This window comes from Pinus tabuliformis, chromosome J (genome assembly GCF_031772625.1).
Source record: "Pinus tabuliformis cultivar Carrire ecotype Pingquan chromosome J, CPIR1, whole genome shotgun sequence".
Lineage (NCBI taxonomy): Eukaryota > Viridiplantae > Streptophyta > Pinopsida > Pinales > Pinaceae > Pinus > Pinus tabuliformis.
In genome coordinates this window covers 1,384,391,527-1,384,405,387 of record NC_142295.1, presented here as the reverse complement: position 1 = coordinate 1,384,405,387, position 13,861 = coordinate 1,384,391,527, and the positions used below count along the sequence as shown (strand labels likewise).

The 13,861-nt window shown below is 37.2% G+C and overlaps 1 protein-coding gene across 4 annotated transcripts in view; it reads left to right on the top strand.

Moving 5' to 3' along the window:
• Window positions 1-7,310: 7,310 nt before the first annotated feature.
• LOC149232516 (pentatricopeptide repeat-containing protein At1g10910, chloroplastic-like) overlaps window positions 7,311-13,861 on the top strand; it is a 386,506-nt gene continuing 379,955 nt past the window's right edge. For 2 of the 4 annotated variants that reach the window (XM_089379434.1, XM_089379431.1), the window contains exon 1: window positions 7,312-8,500. In XM_089379434.1, the coding sequence (XP_089235560.1) occupies window positions 8,022-8,500 (479 nt within the window). In that variant the 5' untranslated portion in view covers window positions 7,312-8,021. Of the gene's footprint in view, window positions 8,501-10,981; window positions 11,443-13,861 lie in introns of those variants that run through there. The other 2 variants (XM_089379433.1, XM_089379432.1) reach the window with 2 other exon arrangements.

The following is a 13,861-nucleotide window of genomic DNA, read 5'->3' as shown; positions in this document are numbered from 1 at the left end:
ATTGTATGCAAAAGTGGATGCAATAGAAGTCGATGCAAAAAGTAGATGCAAAACGAGACACAAAACCCGATGCAAATCCTGGTCCAAAATTGGATACAAAAAGGGATGCAAAAATAGATGTAGTAGTTGATGAAAACCTAGATGCAAATGAGGATGCAAACGTGGATGCAAAATTATAATCAAAAGTGGGTGCAAAAGGAGGTGCCAAACTAGGCGCCAATTGTGGCACAAAAATATTAGATGCAATAGTGGGTACAATAATAGATGCAAAAGAGGATGTAAATATGGATGCCAAACAAGATGGAAAAGTGGATGCAACAAAAGTAGATGCAAAATTATATGCAAAACTGGACACAAAACTCGATGTAAAACTTGGCACAAAAGTGATGCACAAATGGATGAAAAAATAGATGCAAAAAATGATTTAAAAAAGGATGCAAAAAATGATGCAAAAGTCGATGCAAAAGTTGACGCAAGTGTAGGTGCAAAAAGTGGATGCAAATGAGGATGCAAAAGTATGTCAAACAAAAATAGATGCCAAAATTGATGCAAAACCTGGAACAAAACCTGGTGCAAAGGATGACACAAAACTTGGCATAAAATTTGGTGCAAAACGTGGTGCAAAACCTATCGCAATACCTGGTGCTAAACTTGGTGTAAGATTTGGTGCAAAACTTGATGCAAATTTTGTGTCAAGTTTTGCACCATATTTGATAAATGGATGCAAATAGCACCAAAAATGGGCTCTAGATGCAAAAAAAGAAGTAAAAAGGGACGCTAATCGTTGGTTTTGTTGTAGTGCTAGTTCATGTCGTATATGTGCCATGGTGCCTGGTATGTGTATATCTCTAAATGCTTCTGCTACTCCTCTGAATCCCCCCTATCCCTTTGATCGATCACTATTTCTTTATTTCCTTATCAATACCTACCTAGACAAGACATAGTGAGTTGTATCAGATTCTCCACACAAGAAGCTTCATGTAATATTCCCAATAATCTTTCAACCAAAGCCAAATTCTGGTTTATATCTTATTGTTACTGAATCGTTTTATTTAAATCTAGGGCCGAAAAAATAAATTTGTGAGCGACTAGATTTGTGGAACCATACTTTCCTCTTCATGTTTGTGAGAAACATTAACAAAATTTTCTCTCTAATTCATAGTTTGGAGAGTGGGAGTGCAATGGTAGTTGCACATTTTATGTGAAGTTGATGCCCAACAAATGTGAGCAAGAGTGGCCTCAATTAGGCTTAATTTTGCACTCATCAGTTGCCTTCATGGTTTGAAAACTTGTCCATTTGTTGATATTGCACTCATTCTTGAGTCCGACCCTTTAAATTGTGGTGGAACAAATCCTCTCCCCATGGTTTCTTTCATTTTCTTAGGCATCAATCTTTTTTAAAATCCGGTTCATCTTCTGGGTTACAAAAGTGGGAGGGATAATTTGGTATGGGACCTTTTGAAGCAACATCTGAAGTTGTAGTTGGAGGAAACGTCAAAATCGGGGCATTGTATGAACTATTGGAATTGGAGGTCATGGAAGGGGCTTTACACATCTATAGAAATAGTGACTGGATGTTTTGGAATGGAGGGACATTGGATGTGGTCTAGCCTTTGATTCTTTCCCAAATAACAACATGCAATATTTGGGAAATTTAAGTGGTGTCATGGATGGTAACCTTTCTAATAGATTAGGCTTATTTACCAGTTCAACCACACCTACCTTTTTTTTTGCATCATCTCGGAGGTGGTGAACATAATTTCCATGAGAGATCTCATCTTCATTGTGTTTGTTGTGGAAATATTGGACATAAGACGAAGACATGTTGGATCCTTTGGGAGAAAATCAAAGACTAGTGTAAAGAAAAATAAGAAAATGATGAAATCTTACAACTTGTTCATTCTATCATTGCTCATTGTAATATTGTCATAAATGAAGATTTGTTCAAAACTTCGTTTACTTCTTGGAGAAATGCCTGGTTGCTTGAAACAGGTGCAACCTGTCACATGACATTCCAAAGAGTTTTGTTTTTGAAAATTTGAATGACAATGCTAACAGTTCAATGAACTTTGTAGATGGTTAGTCTTAAACCCATGATAATTTCCACCCTTAGCCTCAAATAGGTTCGATTACTCAACTGTCTTTTGCATGACATTATTTATCTTCTTGAGTTCTAGAGAAACTACTTGTCTCTTGTGTGCATATGACAATAAGGCCATTCCATTCACTTTTAAAAGGGAAAAGTTGAAGTAAGGAGGTATTCTAACAACATGGTTGTCATGACAGGATGGGAGGTATTCTAATGAAATGTTGACGGTGCTGGACCCACCAACATGTTAGGGGATCTCCTCGATAAGGAGTCACAACTAGACCTCAGACCTTTTGGTGTAGGAGTCCCAGCAATGGGTCGTACGGTATCGCCTTAACCGCGGTTGTGCAGAGGCAAGTAAGATGTCCCTGTTGGTAGCAAGGGTGTGACATTCGCAACAAGCTAAGGAAGGTGCATGAATGGTTCTAACACACGGATGGTGGAATGGGTGCACCCCTTTGGAAACCTGTGTGAACACGCAACTTAGAAGGGAATACACGAGCAAAGATGCATCACAAGCTGTAAGGAAGGTGAACCAACAATCCAAAGTGATGGTTAAACCAACAACACATTTCAGTAAGATTCATACATACATATACAGAAAGAATCTATACACACATGCATAAGCAAATAGATACATATATCATTAGAATAAACAAGTTAACTGAAATACAATAACAGCATATGCATGAAACGTGTTGGCTCTATTATATTAAGAAGTGAAAGTTCCAATCATACAGTACAACCATGACCAACCACTAGTCCCGATAACGGAACGTTACAGTCACTGCCACCTGCTCCTCCAAAGAGATGTACTAGCTCTGCACTGTGGAGAAGCCAAGGCTCGTTACAATACTCTCCAAGCTTTCTTTAAGGTACTCCTATTGGAAGCTTGGCTGACCAAAAGCCTCTATAATGAGTTATGAGGTTCTATAAATAGCAAAGGGTGGGGTGACCCTTGACATTCCCCTTTGTGAATCTTCACCTACTACATGACTGTTACATTCAGCTATCGACACTTGGACTTTCACTTTACAAGATGTTACATACAATCTGCACATGTACCCATGTGAGAAAAAATAGGCTTGAGCAAGCCATGCAAGCTATTACTAACACTGAGACAGTTGTGGTAAGACCAACTCTTTGACATCCTTGCGATGATCGACGGTGGCGAACTGATGCCAAGCTTGGTCGTTCGTGATGGTGTCCGTGCACTCAATGGTGACATCCTCCTGAAAGCAAACTCTTGCCTCCGTTGCATCTAGGTACATCGATAAGGCTCCTCTGTCCAACTCGTCCAATATCATGCGTATCACTGTCTTAAGTGTAGCTGAACCAACAACATACTGATGCATAGTGTCTGTGCTGATCTCCAAGTGTGTGCTGGTGACCATGTGCATCAACTTGTCGAAATACATGTTTAGCTCCAGTTGGACTTGCTCCTTGTCTTTACCTCGGTGAGTGTGCCAATGGGTGGGATCACACGCGTGCACATAATGACATCTATGTACCTGAACACCCTTGCATGCGATCGACGACATTGCTCATCCTGTCTGCTCTGTGCCAGCTGCTGGGATGGGTCTATAACCTGTATGGGCGCAGTTTCTTCAGTCTGTGCATGTTGCGCCTCCTGTTGTACCTGTTCCTGTTGCAACTCCTTCTCTCGTTTATGTAGTCCCTGTTCTTCTTTGAGTTGTCGCTTCAGCACTTGCAACTCCTTCTTTTTTTCTCTCTCTGCCTTCGCGCTATCCTCTTGTCACGAAGTCACCTCATAGCCACAATCTTCAAAGATGCTTTCATCACAAGTGGGTTTGCTTGGACTTGCAAATTTGCTCCACCTCTGCGCTGTCAACAACCTTCCTCTTACATTCCTTTACTTGAACTACACAATCAAATCGCTCACGTGTTGGAGGAATCTTATACAACAAGCACACTTGCGCGTTGACAGTGCTGGACCCACCAACCTTGGGTTTGGAGGGTTTGAGATGCAAGAATATTTTGGTACATTCGAATATCGACATAGTTTAGTATTGAGATGTTTCGTTAAGGCGCAAACCATTCACATATATTAAAATTGATACTACAAAATAAATACACCACACATAGTAAACATATGTTGTATTCATCAACAAACCCACGATGCTCGCATCAGTTCCATCATACATCGTGTCACCACATGAACAATCCATGAAGCCACAACTGAGTCACCAATGGGCCTCCCACTTACCATATTCCGGTGACACAATTTAGCAGGGGGGTTTATGCCTTGAGGTCAAAGGTCTAATAATAAGGTGGACCCACCCGATCTCCCCATCGGGGGTTGAGGGTTTGAGCCTTAACGAAACATCTCAATACTAAACTATGTCGAGAATCGGATGTACCAAAGACCCATTGCATAGCCCATTAGGAGTTAGAGGTACCAAGCAATTACAAAAGGCATTACCACTAGATAGTGTCGATGAACGAATGGACCATCAAGCGGCCTACCTCATTGCCCCATCAAGGGTCGAATGTCCTAGCAACATACAACAATGCTTACAATCTATTCCATATGATGACTAGATACATCACAGACTTAACAATACATGAGATAGGTTATGTTTGGCCTAGGGGAAAAACAACTTTCGTTGATTTCCAATCAATTTGTCCATATTATTTACAGACCTAGTCAATTATTTAGTTGAATTATAAGCGACATGGGCTAGAATATTCACGTTGATGAATTCCTTGATTATGAGACTACTCACAAATCATTTATGTATATAAAGTTAGTTTTGTATAATTTGAGTGAGTGGTTTCATTAGCCCAGTTTTAAAGGCAAAATAACAATAACAATTGGTACTTGCATACAGTCAATTTGACAACTTCGTTAGCCCAAGAATAATATTAACAAAAGTAAAGGGTCGCAGCTTCAAGCTAATTTCCTCTATTTCCAAACTTTATAGGTATATAAACATTCCAATCCAATATGACATACGACTATGGTAATGTTTGAATGCTCGAGCATTAGTATTTTCCAGGTTTCATTGTTGAAAACTGAGGTTCCTCGCTCTAATAAATTTCTCACAACAACAATACATAATCTTAGATACCATTATATCTCATACATACACTAAATGGATAAGGAGATGAATATATGTTAAAAACAAAGGTTTGCACCATATTTAAGAGAAGATCTTCGGCGAAAATCACAAGATAAATCATTTGTCGACGCGTTTCGAACCAACGAGTGTGGTTCATCGTCAGGACAAGTTGAAGAAACAGATCCAGCTTAGCATGTTAAATAGTTTGAGCAGAGACTCCAACGGCTAAATCGACCAACGACTAATTTTGACCAACGGAGCCAGGTCAAATTACTATTCATTAATTTAATAATATTATTATTTTAATATTAATAAATTATTTTAGTAGTTGTTGGATCCCTGCCCTGTCGTCTTAGTTTTCTGTGTTCCCCCTGGAGCCTTCCTTCCTCCTGGGATTGATCCGTTTTGCTCTATGGCTGCTTTTGGTCTTTTTCCTGTCCCTCCCCTTTTTTGGTCGTTCTCTCTATTTTATTTATTTATTGATTTATATACCCTATATTTACATGTATTTATTATTATTATTTTATTATTATTATTATTATTATTATTTATTTATTTTATTTTTATTTTTATTTTATTTTATTTTTATTTTTTATTTATTATTATTATTATTTTTAAGCTAATTAATTAATTAATTATTTTATTTGTTAATTAATTAATTAATTTATTTTTTATTTTTTTTCAACTGTCTTTTACCTAACTTTTATCTAAATAACCGAAGATTATTACTTTAATATATATATATATATATATATATAATTATTAATAAATAATTTAAATAAATAAATTATATTAAAGTTTTTTTTTTTTTTAATAAACTAACCCTTAAAAGTATTTTATTTATCTATATATCTTACCTAATTTAACTTATTTCCATAAATAATAATAATAATAATAATAATATTAAATTAATAATAATATTTTGACTACTATTTTATTAATATAATATTAATTATATTTAAAAAAAAAAAATTCTTATATTATTAATATATAATAACAAATAATTTAATTAAATTACCTTTTCTAACTAACCATTTAAATTATTTTATTGATATTTTAACCTTAACTATATGATTTTAATATATAAATAATTGAATTATCTTCTTAAACTAACCTATTTTGAATCCTAACTTTTATTAATAACCTAATATTATAACTTACTTTTATATATATATATATATATATTAGTTAATAAATTAATTAATCTTAAAAAAAAAATTATTAATATTAAAATAATAATATTATTAAATTAATGAATAGTAATTTGACCTGGGTCCGTTGGTCAAAATTAGCCGTTGGTCGATTTAGCCGTTGGAGTCTTTGCTCAGACTATTTAACATGCTAAGCTGGATCTGTTTCTTCAACTTGTCGTGACGATGGATCTGTTTCTTCAACTTGTCCTGACGATGAACCACACTCGTTGGTTCGAAACGCGTCGACAAATGATTTATCTTGTGATTTTCGCCGAAGATCTTCTCTTAAACTTGATATGGATCACAGAAGCCTCAATTCAACAATTGCACCATATTGTCAGGCTAAAATAAAGTAGGGCACGGTCCAATCAATTTTTCAATACACATATGTATGATTTTCTCAGGCGCTTACAACAACATCTCGACAGAGCACGATTAAGTAGGTGGATGTAAATTATTTAATCGGGATTTTTGAGACCTACATAAGTGAAGTTCCAATATCACAAAAATAGATGTGTAAACCAATGATGGAGATTATAACATCATAGGTTACCCATATATGTTCCTTATATGAAAAATATGTAGATTCCTTCCTCTTGGATAAAGAAATGTGATGTCTATCTTTGTTTAAAAGAATTTTTACTATGCATTTGTTTGATGATTTTAATTATCAGAATTTTGTGGAGGGTCCTTGGTTTTGGGAAACATGGTGCTTTTATAAATCATTTGTTCACAATTTTTTTATATCTTTAATTGTATCTTGATTGCGAGAATGTTAGTTTGGGTTTTCCTCCCTAATTTGTTATTACATTCCAACATTTACCAATTTTCGAGGATATTGGAATTCTTTGGGTAATTATATCAGATCAAATATTGATTGAGAGAGCTCTCGCAGGATTATGTCCACACACTTCAAATCATATAAAGATTGGCCTTAATGAGGTCTTTTAGACAAAGTGTTTGTTAAACGGAAGAACAAATTTACGCACTTCTCAAGGAGAGGTAGGCGGATATTACCTTCTTTGATCGGCACCCGCCTCTAGTTCAACTGATCCCTACTCTTGAGTGGCCTGTAGTCCCAAGCACCACGGAAGGTCGAGTCGACTCAATATCAGTACTCCAGGGCCAGCACCAGAAAGAATTTTGATTCTTCGATAGGCATCGAGCAAGAAATGCATTATTGGTCGACTGAAGATGGGTGCCTCGATTCGACGATTCAAGCAGTCCTTGGGGGAAGAAGAAGTAGCTCTCCCTCCTGCAGCCGATGCGTCTAGTTGACTATACTTTTATTCCCGCCTACCGGACAAAACTTTCTGGATGATGAACCTAACCTTTCCTTTTGTCTTTACCTGGTGGTAAATGCCACCCCATTCGCCTCTCCGGTCGAGAACTCAATTAAGTCGAGATTCCCCTAGCATCCAACTTCTTCTGGTCACCTTGCCTTCCCTTCCACTGCGTCTTCGGACTCGGCGAGGTAAGGTAATAAGTAGGGATTGAAAGGTGCCTTGCTTCCCTGGCTCAACAGGATAAGCCGGAAATGCACCGGAAACTCACTCCGGCTGGAAGAGATCGGTTGCTAGCCCCCAAAAGGTCGTTTGTCCAGGGCAGCAGATAAAGGTCATTAGTGGTTGTTGGTATCGAAGGGAGAAATATGAGATGATGAGAACACATAATTTATATGCCATCTACCAAGATATATCAATGCAGCTCCATGGCTCAATCCATCCCTCGACCTTCACGTTCTGCAATTCCATCTGCGTACCACACCTCGCTCCCACCAAATTCAGCCACAACGAGGCAAATGCCACTTTCGCGCAGCTTCGGGACACGGAATTCGTACTGCGTCCGGAGGAGAACACGTACAAATTTCGGAACCGAGGTCAGGAGATCGAATCCTCCCACTCTTCTCAACGGCATAACGGGACAATCCCTAAATTCGGCAACAGGAGAGGAGTTTATGTTCGTCGGAACCCCAAGGAAGCGACAGAGGGCTCGTCTGAACAGGAGCTGCTCAAGCATTTCTGGCCGAACGAAGAAGGCGAAGGAGATTTATTGGGTGGCCTGCCTTGGACTCAAAGAAGGGCCGCCATTACTTCGATTCAGATGACGGAGAACTTGTCCGATACTCTCGAAAGGTATTTTTTTGAAATTTATCTTTAAAGAATTCGAATTATGTACAACACGATTTGGAAGATTGAAGTGCAGTAAGGACCTTTACCATTTCTTCTTAGAATTCAACAAATTCTTTATATGTAAATTTCTCAAGTCTAGGTGACTGCTGTCCTAATGCTCTCTCACCAAATAACTCAAAAACAAAATTTATTTAACAGCAGAAATTTAAATTTTTGAACATTGCATCAATCACATAGTTGTTGAAAAATGAACAGTGGAAGAAATAAAACAGATAGCACCGTGATTTCTCCTTCGAATCAGATTTTCATTTGTTTTTTCAAAGCTTACAGGGTGACCTCTGCAGCCTGCTTGAACCAGCAGCTGTATGGTCAATAAAATCACCTTAAACAGAAATGTATGGGATGTGTAAAAGAGTGTACAGCTACAGCAGTATAGCCTGCTCTGTTTCTGCCTTTCCTAGACTGCAAATCGTGCTTTCTCCCCCTTCAACACTGAAGTATACTCCAGTAATCCACCAAAGACAGTCTATGACCAGGTTTGAAAGTGTATGGCCTGCTTTGAAGCTGTATGGCTTGTGCCTGTTTTGAAGGTGTACGGCTTGTGCATAAAGAAAAGACAGTGTACGGCTTGTGCATAAAGAAAAGACAGTGTACGGCTTGTGCATAAAGAAAAGACAGCGACAACAGTGGTATGGCCTGTACGGCACACTAATATCTCGCTGATCTCTTTAACAGATCTGTTTCTTTTCTTTTTGATACACTATTCCTTCATCCAGCTCTTTTGCCCCTTGTCTGTGCTCCCATTTTGTCCTTTTTATGCTTTGAGAGGAATAACCAATCTCCTCAATTCTAGCTATATCACCTATTTCAATCTTGAGATGTACAGCTAAGATTAATTCCTAATCTAATTCACTAATGTTCGAAAACTTTTAGGACATTTCATTTAGATCCCTGAAACTAAGTTTGAGATGTACAGCTAAGATTAATTCCTAATCTAATTCACTAATGTTCGAAAACTTTTAGGACATTTCATTTAGATCCCTGAAACTAAGTTTACTTCAGAACATTATACTTTCACTTTTATATTTTATTTTCATGTGAATTGACAAGATGGCATCAGTGACCACCTTTCCAAGGTTGTCACCAACGAAATGTCTTGAATCACTTTCTGCATGTTCACATTAAACTTGTGCAAGAAGTTCCAGCGCGAACCATATTTCTTAGAATATAGCGAACCAAGCTTTGAAATTTTTATACGATGTTCATCAGGATTTTGGCTCCATGTGGTCGAAATTTCAGCTGTTGAGGCTTCACATAAAAAAGAGTTATAGTGAAAATTCCAAGATGACATGTTTGAAGTAGCAAAAGCTCTGATACCAAATGCTATGTAACTATATCACAAAACTTTTTTGGTTTATAACTATATCACAAAACTTTTTTGGTTTGTTTGTCAAGTGGTTTGAGTTCATCAGAGGTTATATCAGGTTTGAGTTGTGGCTTGAGAAACCGCAACCGAGGGGCATCTAAGCCGTCAAAATCACCTGGGGACCTCACTCGGCTTGGGCCACACCAACCCTTAACCCTTAACGTGATTGGATTTTTGCCCACAGAGTTTCGAACCGATGACCTTCACATCACATAGTGACTTAACAATACACCCCATCACCATCTATTCTACACTCCGTGGGTGTCTACCTCCTAACTTTTAGACACAATGGGAAAAACCTATTATAATTGAGTTGTCCATCAATCTACTTCCTAACTTATAATTAGTTATTATACATTCTTTTTCAAACAGTGGGAAAACCTGTCATAACTCAAATGTTAAACCAACAATGAGGGCAACCATTTCTCACTGTTATCCGCGAATACAGGTTGACTCATACTGTTATTCAAGGAAAACCACACCACCTAAAATAACCCGTTGGTGGCCCATAAGGGGTAGACTTTCACTCGTGCCAGATGCCTTTGGGACTTGGGCCGATAACTTGTTTCCTTATGTTTGAAAAAAACGCATTCTTAGAAACAAAACCAATTTTAAAATATACTCCAAATTCAATTATAATTAAAAAAATAATAATTAATATCTTAAATATGAGAAATAATAACCATATCTCTTTATTTACATTCACATTCTCAAAAAATATTATTTTCTTTATAGTATTTTACTATAACAATAATAGCTTTTGTTTTAATATAAGTATGAGATATGAGTGTGGCTTAAGCAAAATCATTAAATATGAATGAACTAAACCCAAACTTCAAATTTGTAAAGACGATGATATTCCATAGGCTATCTTTCTTTCTAAAATCAACACTGAACCTGATCAATATTGAACCTCGAAGCTGACATACTCGAGATATATAAAGTTTCATGTCAATTAACATAAGAACATTGATATCGGAAAATAAAGTCTGTCAATTGACCCGAAAGCATTCACCCGCTTTGAAAGTACGAGACAGATTGAATATATCCATTTCAATTTGCTGCGTAGTACCATGGGAAGCACAATGCAGCTCCATGGCTCAATCCATCCCTCGACCTTCACGTTATGCAATTCCATCTGCGTCCCACACCTCGCTCCCACCAAATTCAGCCACAATGAGGCAAATGCCACTTTGGCACAGCTTCGGGCCACCGAATTCGTACTGCCTCCGGAGGAGAACACGTATAAATTTCGGAACCGAGGTCAAGAGATCGAATCCTCCCACTCTTCTCAACGGCATAACGGGACAATCCCTAAATTCGGCAACAGGAGAGGAGTTTATGTTCGTCGGAACCCCAAGGAAGCGACAGAGGACTCGTCTGAACAGGAGCTGCACAAGCATTTCTGGCCGAACGAAGAAGGCGAAGGAGATTTATTGGGTGGCCTGCCTTGGCCTCAAAGAAGGGCCGCCATTACTTCGATTCAGATGACGGAGAACTTGTCCGATACTCTCGAAAGGTATTTTTTTGAAATTTATCTTTAAAGAATTCGAATTGCATACAACAAATTCCACAGTTATTACATTGATTTAAGAGAATCACATGCACATAAGGACCACGGTTGTACATGAATACAATTTTGAATTTTTTGTAAGAAACTGTTTAAATAAATTTAGAAAATAAGTATACCATTTTATTTGTTACGATATAACATTCTGTACTGCTGATGCATACGTATGTTATAATAATAACAAATAATAATATAGTGTTCTTTTTGGTATATTGCGCTTTGTTAAGGAAATTTTCACCTCGCCTCGTTTGTTTGCCTGAGGCAAATTGCCTGAGCTCACAGGAAGATTCTTCCATCTCAGAGTTATGCCAAGAGATTCAACGGTGTTTAAGGGTAACTGTAACCATAGTAATTCACCTTCCCCTCACCAAGGAGCAAAATTTTCCGTTCGCTATTCTCCTTTACCATACTGCGGGACAACAACTGTAATATCTAAATTGGCAACGGAATTAAAATGATTTGCTTACCACAACTATCCCAGTGGTAGTGCGGTAGCAGGAGGTTAAAATGCAATCACGCTACAATGCTTTTCTATATATATATATACATATCATGCACAAAAAAACCCTGGTTACATCTAACCTGGGACAGTGAGTATTAACATATCACAGATAATCGGTCTGCGGATTCGACCCTTGAGACCTCTTGTTTGCAATTCAGAGTGCTCAACCACTTGAGCTAACTCCCCGGGCTACCACACTACAATATAGAGAACACTAGACAAACCATTAATCATCACATCATAAGGACTTACATACAATTGAGGTACAAGCATACACCTTTTAGTATCCTTTGCAATATATTATACAATACAGTACGACTCAATAAACTCAGTTCTCACATTTTACATCAATTGGAGCATTCAATAAATATTTATTCTGTTACACACAAAGTACAAAATAGAGAACTATAAACAATTCTACTTCAAACTCTTATACTTCTAATCTGTTCAGCCTTTGCTTCCATAGTTGATCTGTTTGTTTCCTGCTTTCTTGTCTGGTCTCGGAATTACTACCCTTGCAAATCTGCATCCTTATTCTAAATTCCAAACCTACTATCATGGTTTGATTTCAGGCTCACAAACTAAACTTGCAGATATACTTTGATCTTTACCACTTTCACTCTATGCTGGTCCCTCTGCCTCAATATTTAATACCTGTAACCCAACCTTGCAGATATTTATTTTTGCATCTTCTCACAACCTAACATTTGCTGGAATTCGTTTATCCATTGCTTTTCTTCGCCTGCAACAAAGTTCCTAGCTTGGTTAGGTATTTCCTTAATTCCACTGCTGATTTACTTTAAATATTAAAGGTCTGTGAATGGATTTGGAAGATTGAAGTGCAGTAAGGACCTTTACCATTTCTTCTTAGAATTCAACAAATTCTTTACATGTAAATTTCTCAAGCCTAGGTGACTGCTGTCCTAATGCTCTCTCATCAAATAACTCAAAACAAAAATAATTTAACAGCAGAAATTTAAATTTTTGAACATTGCATCAATCACATAGTTGTTGAAAAATGAACAGTGGAAGAAATAAAACAGATAGCACCGGGATTTCTCCTTCTAATCAGATTTTCATTTGTTTTTTCAAAGCTTACAGGGTGACCTCTGCAGCCTGCTTGAACCAGCAGCTGTATGGTCAATAAAATCACCTTAAACAGAAATGTATGGGATGTGTAAAAGAGTGTACAGCTACAGCAGTATAGCCTGCTCTGTTTCTGCCTTTCCTAGACTGCAAATCGTGCTTTCTCCCCCTTCAACACTGAAGTATACTCCAGTAATCCACCAAAGACAGTGTATGACCAGGTTTGAAAGTGTATGGCCTGCTTTGAAGCTGTATGGCTTGTGCCTGTTTTGAAGGTGTATGGCTTGTGCATAAAGAAAAGACAGCGACAACAGTGGTATGGCCTGTACGGCACACTAATATCTCGCTGATCTCTTTAACAGATCTGTTCCTTTTCTTTCTGATACACTCTTCCTTCATCCAGCTCTTTTGCCCCTTATCTGTGCTCCCATTTTGTCCTTTTATGCTTTGAGAGGAATAACCAATCTCCTCAATTCTAGCTATATCACCTATTTCAATCTTGAGATGTACAGCTGAGATTAATTCCTAATCTAATTCACTAATGTTCTAAAGCTTCTAGGACATTTCATTTAGATCCCTAAAACTAAGTTTACTTCAGAACATTATACTTTCACTTTTATTTTTTATTTTCAAGTGAATTGACTGTTAGATGATCCAAAAATACAATTTTATCATAGGTTATAAAATTAGAATAAAATAATTATTAATTTAAGATATTAAATTAATAATTATTATTCTAGAATGTTTAATTATTTAATGGAGACTTTTAGAATTAGCATA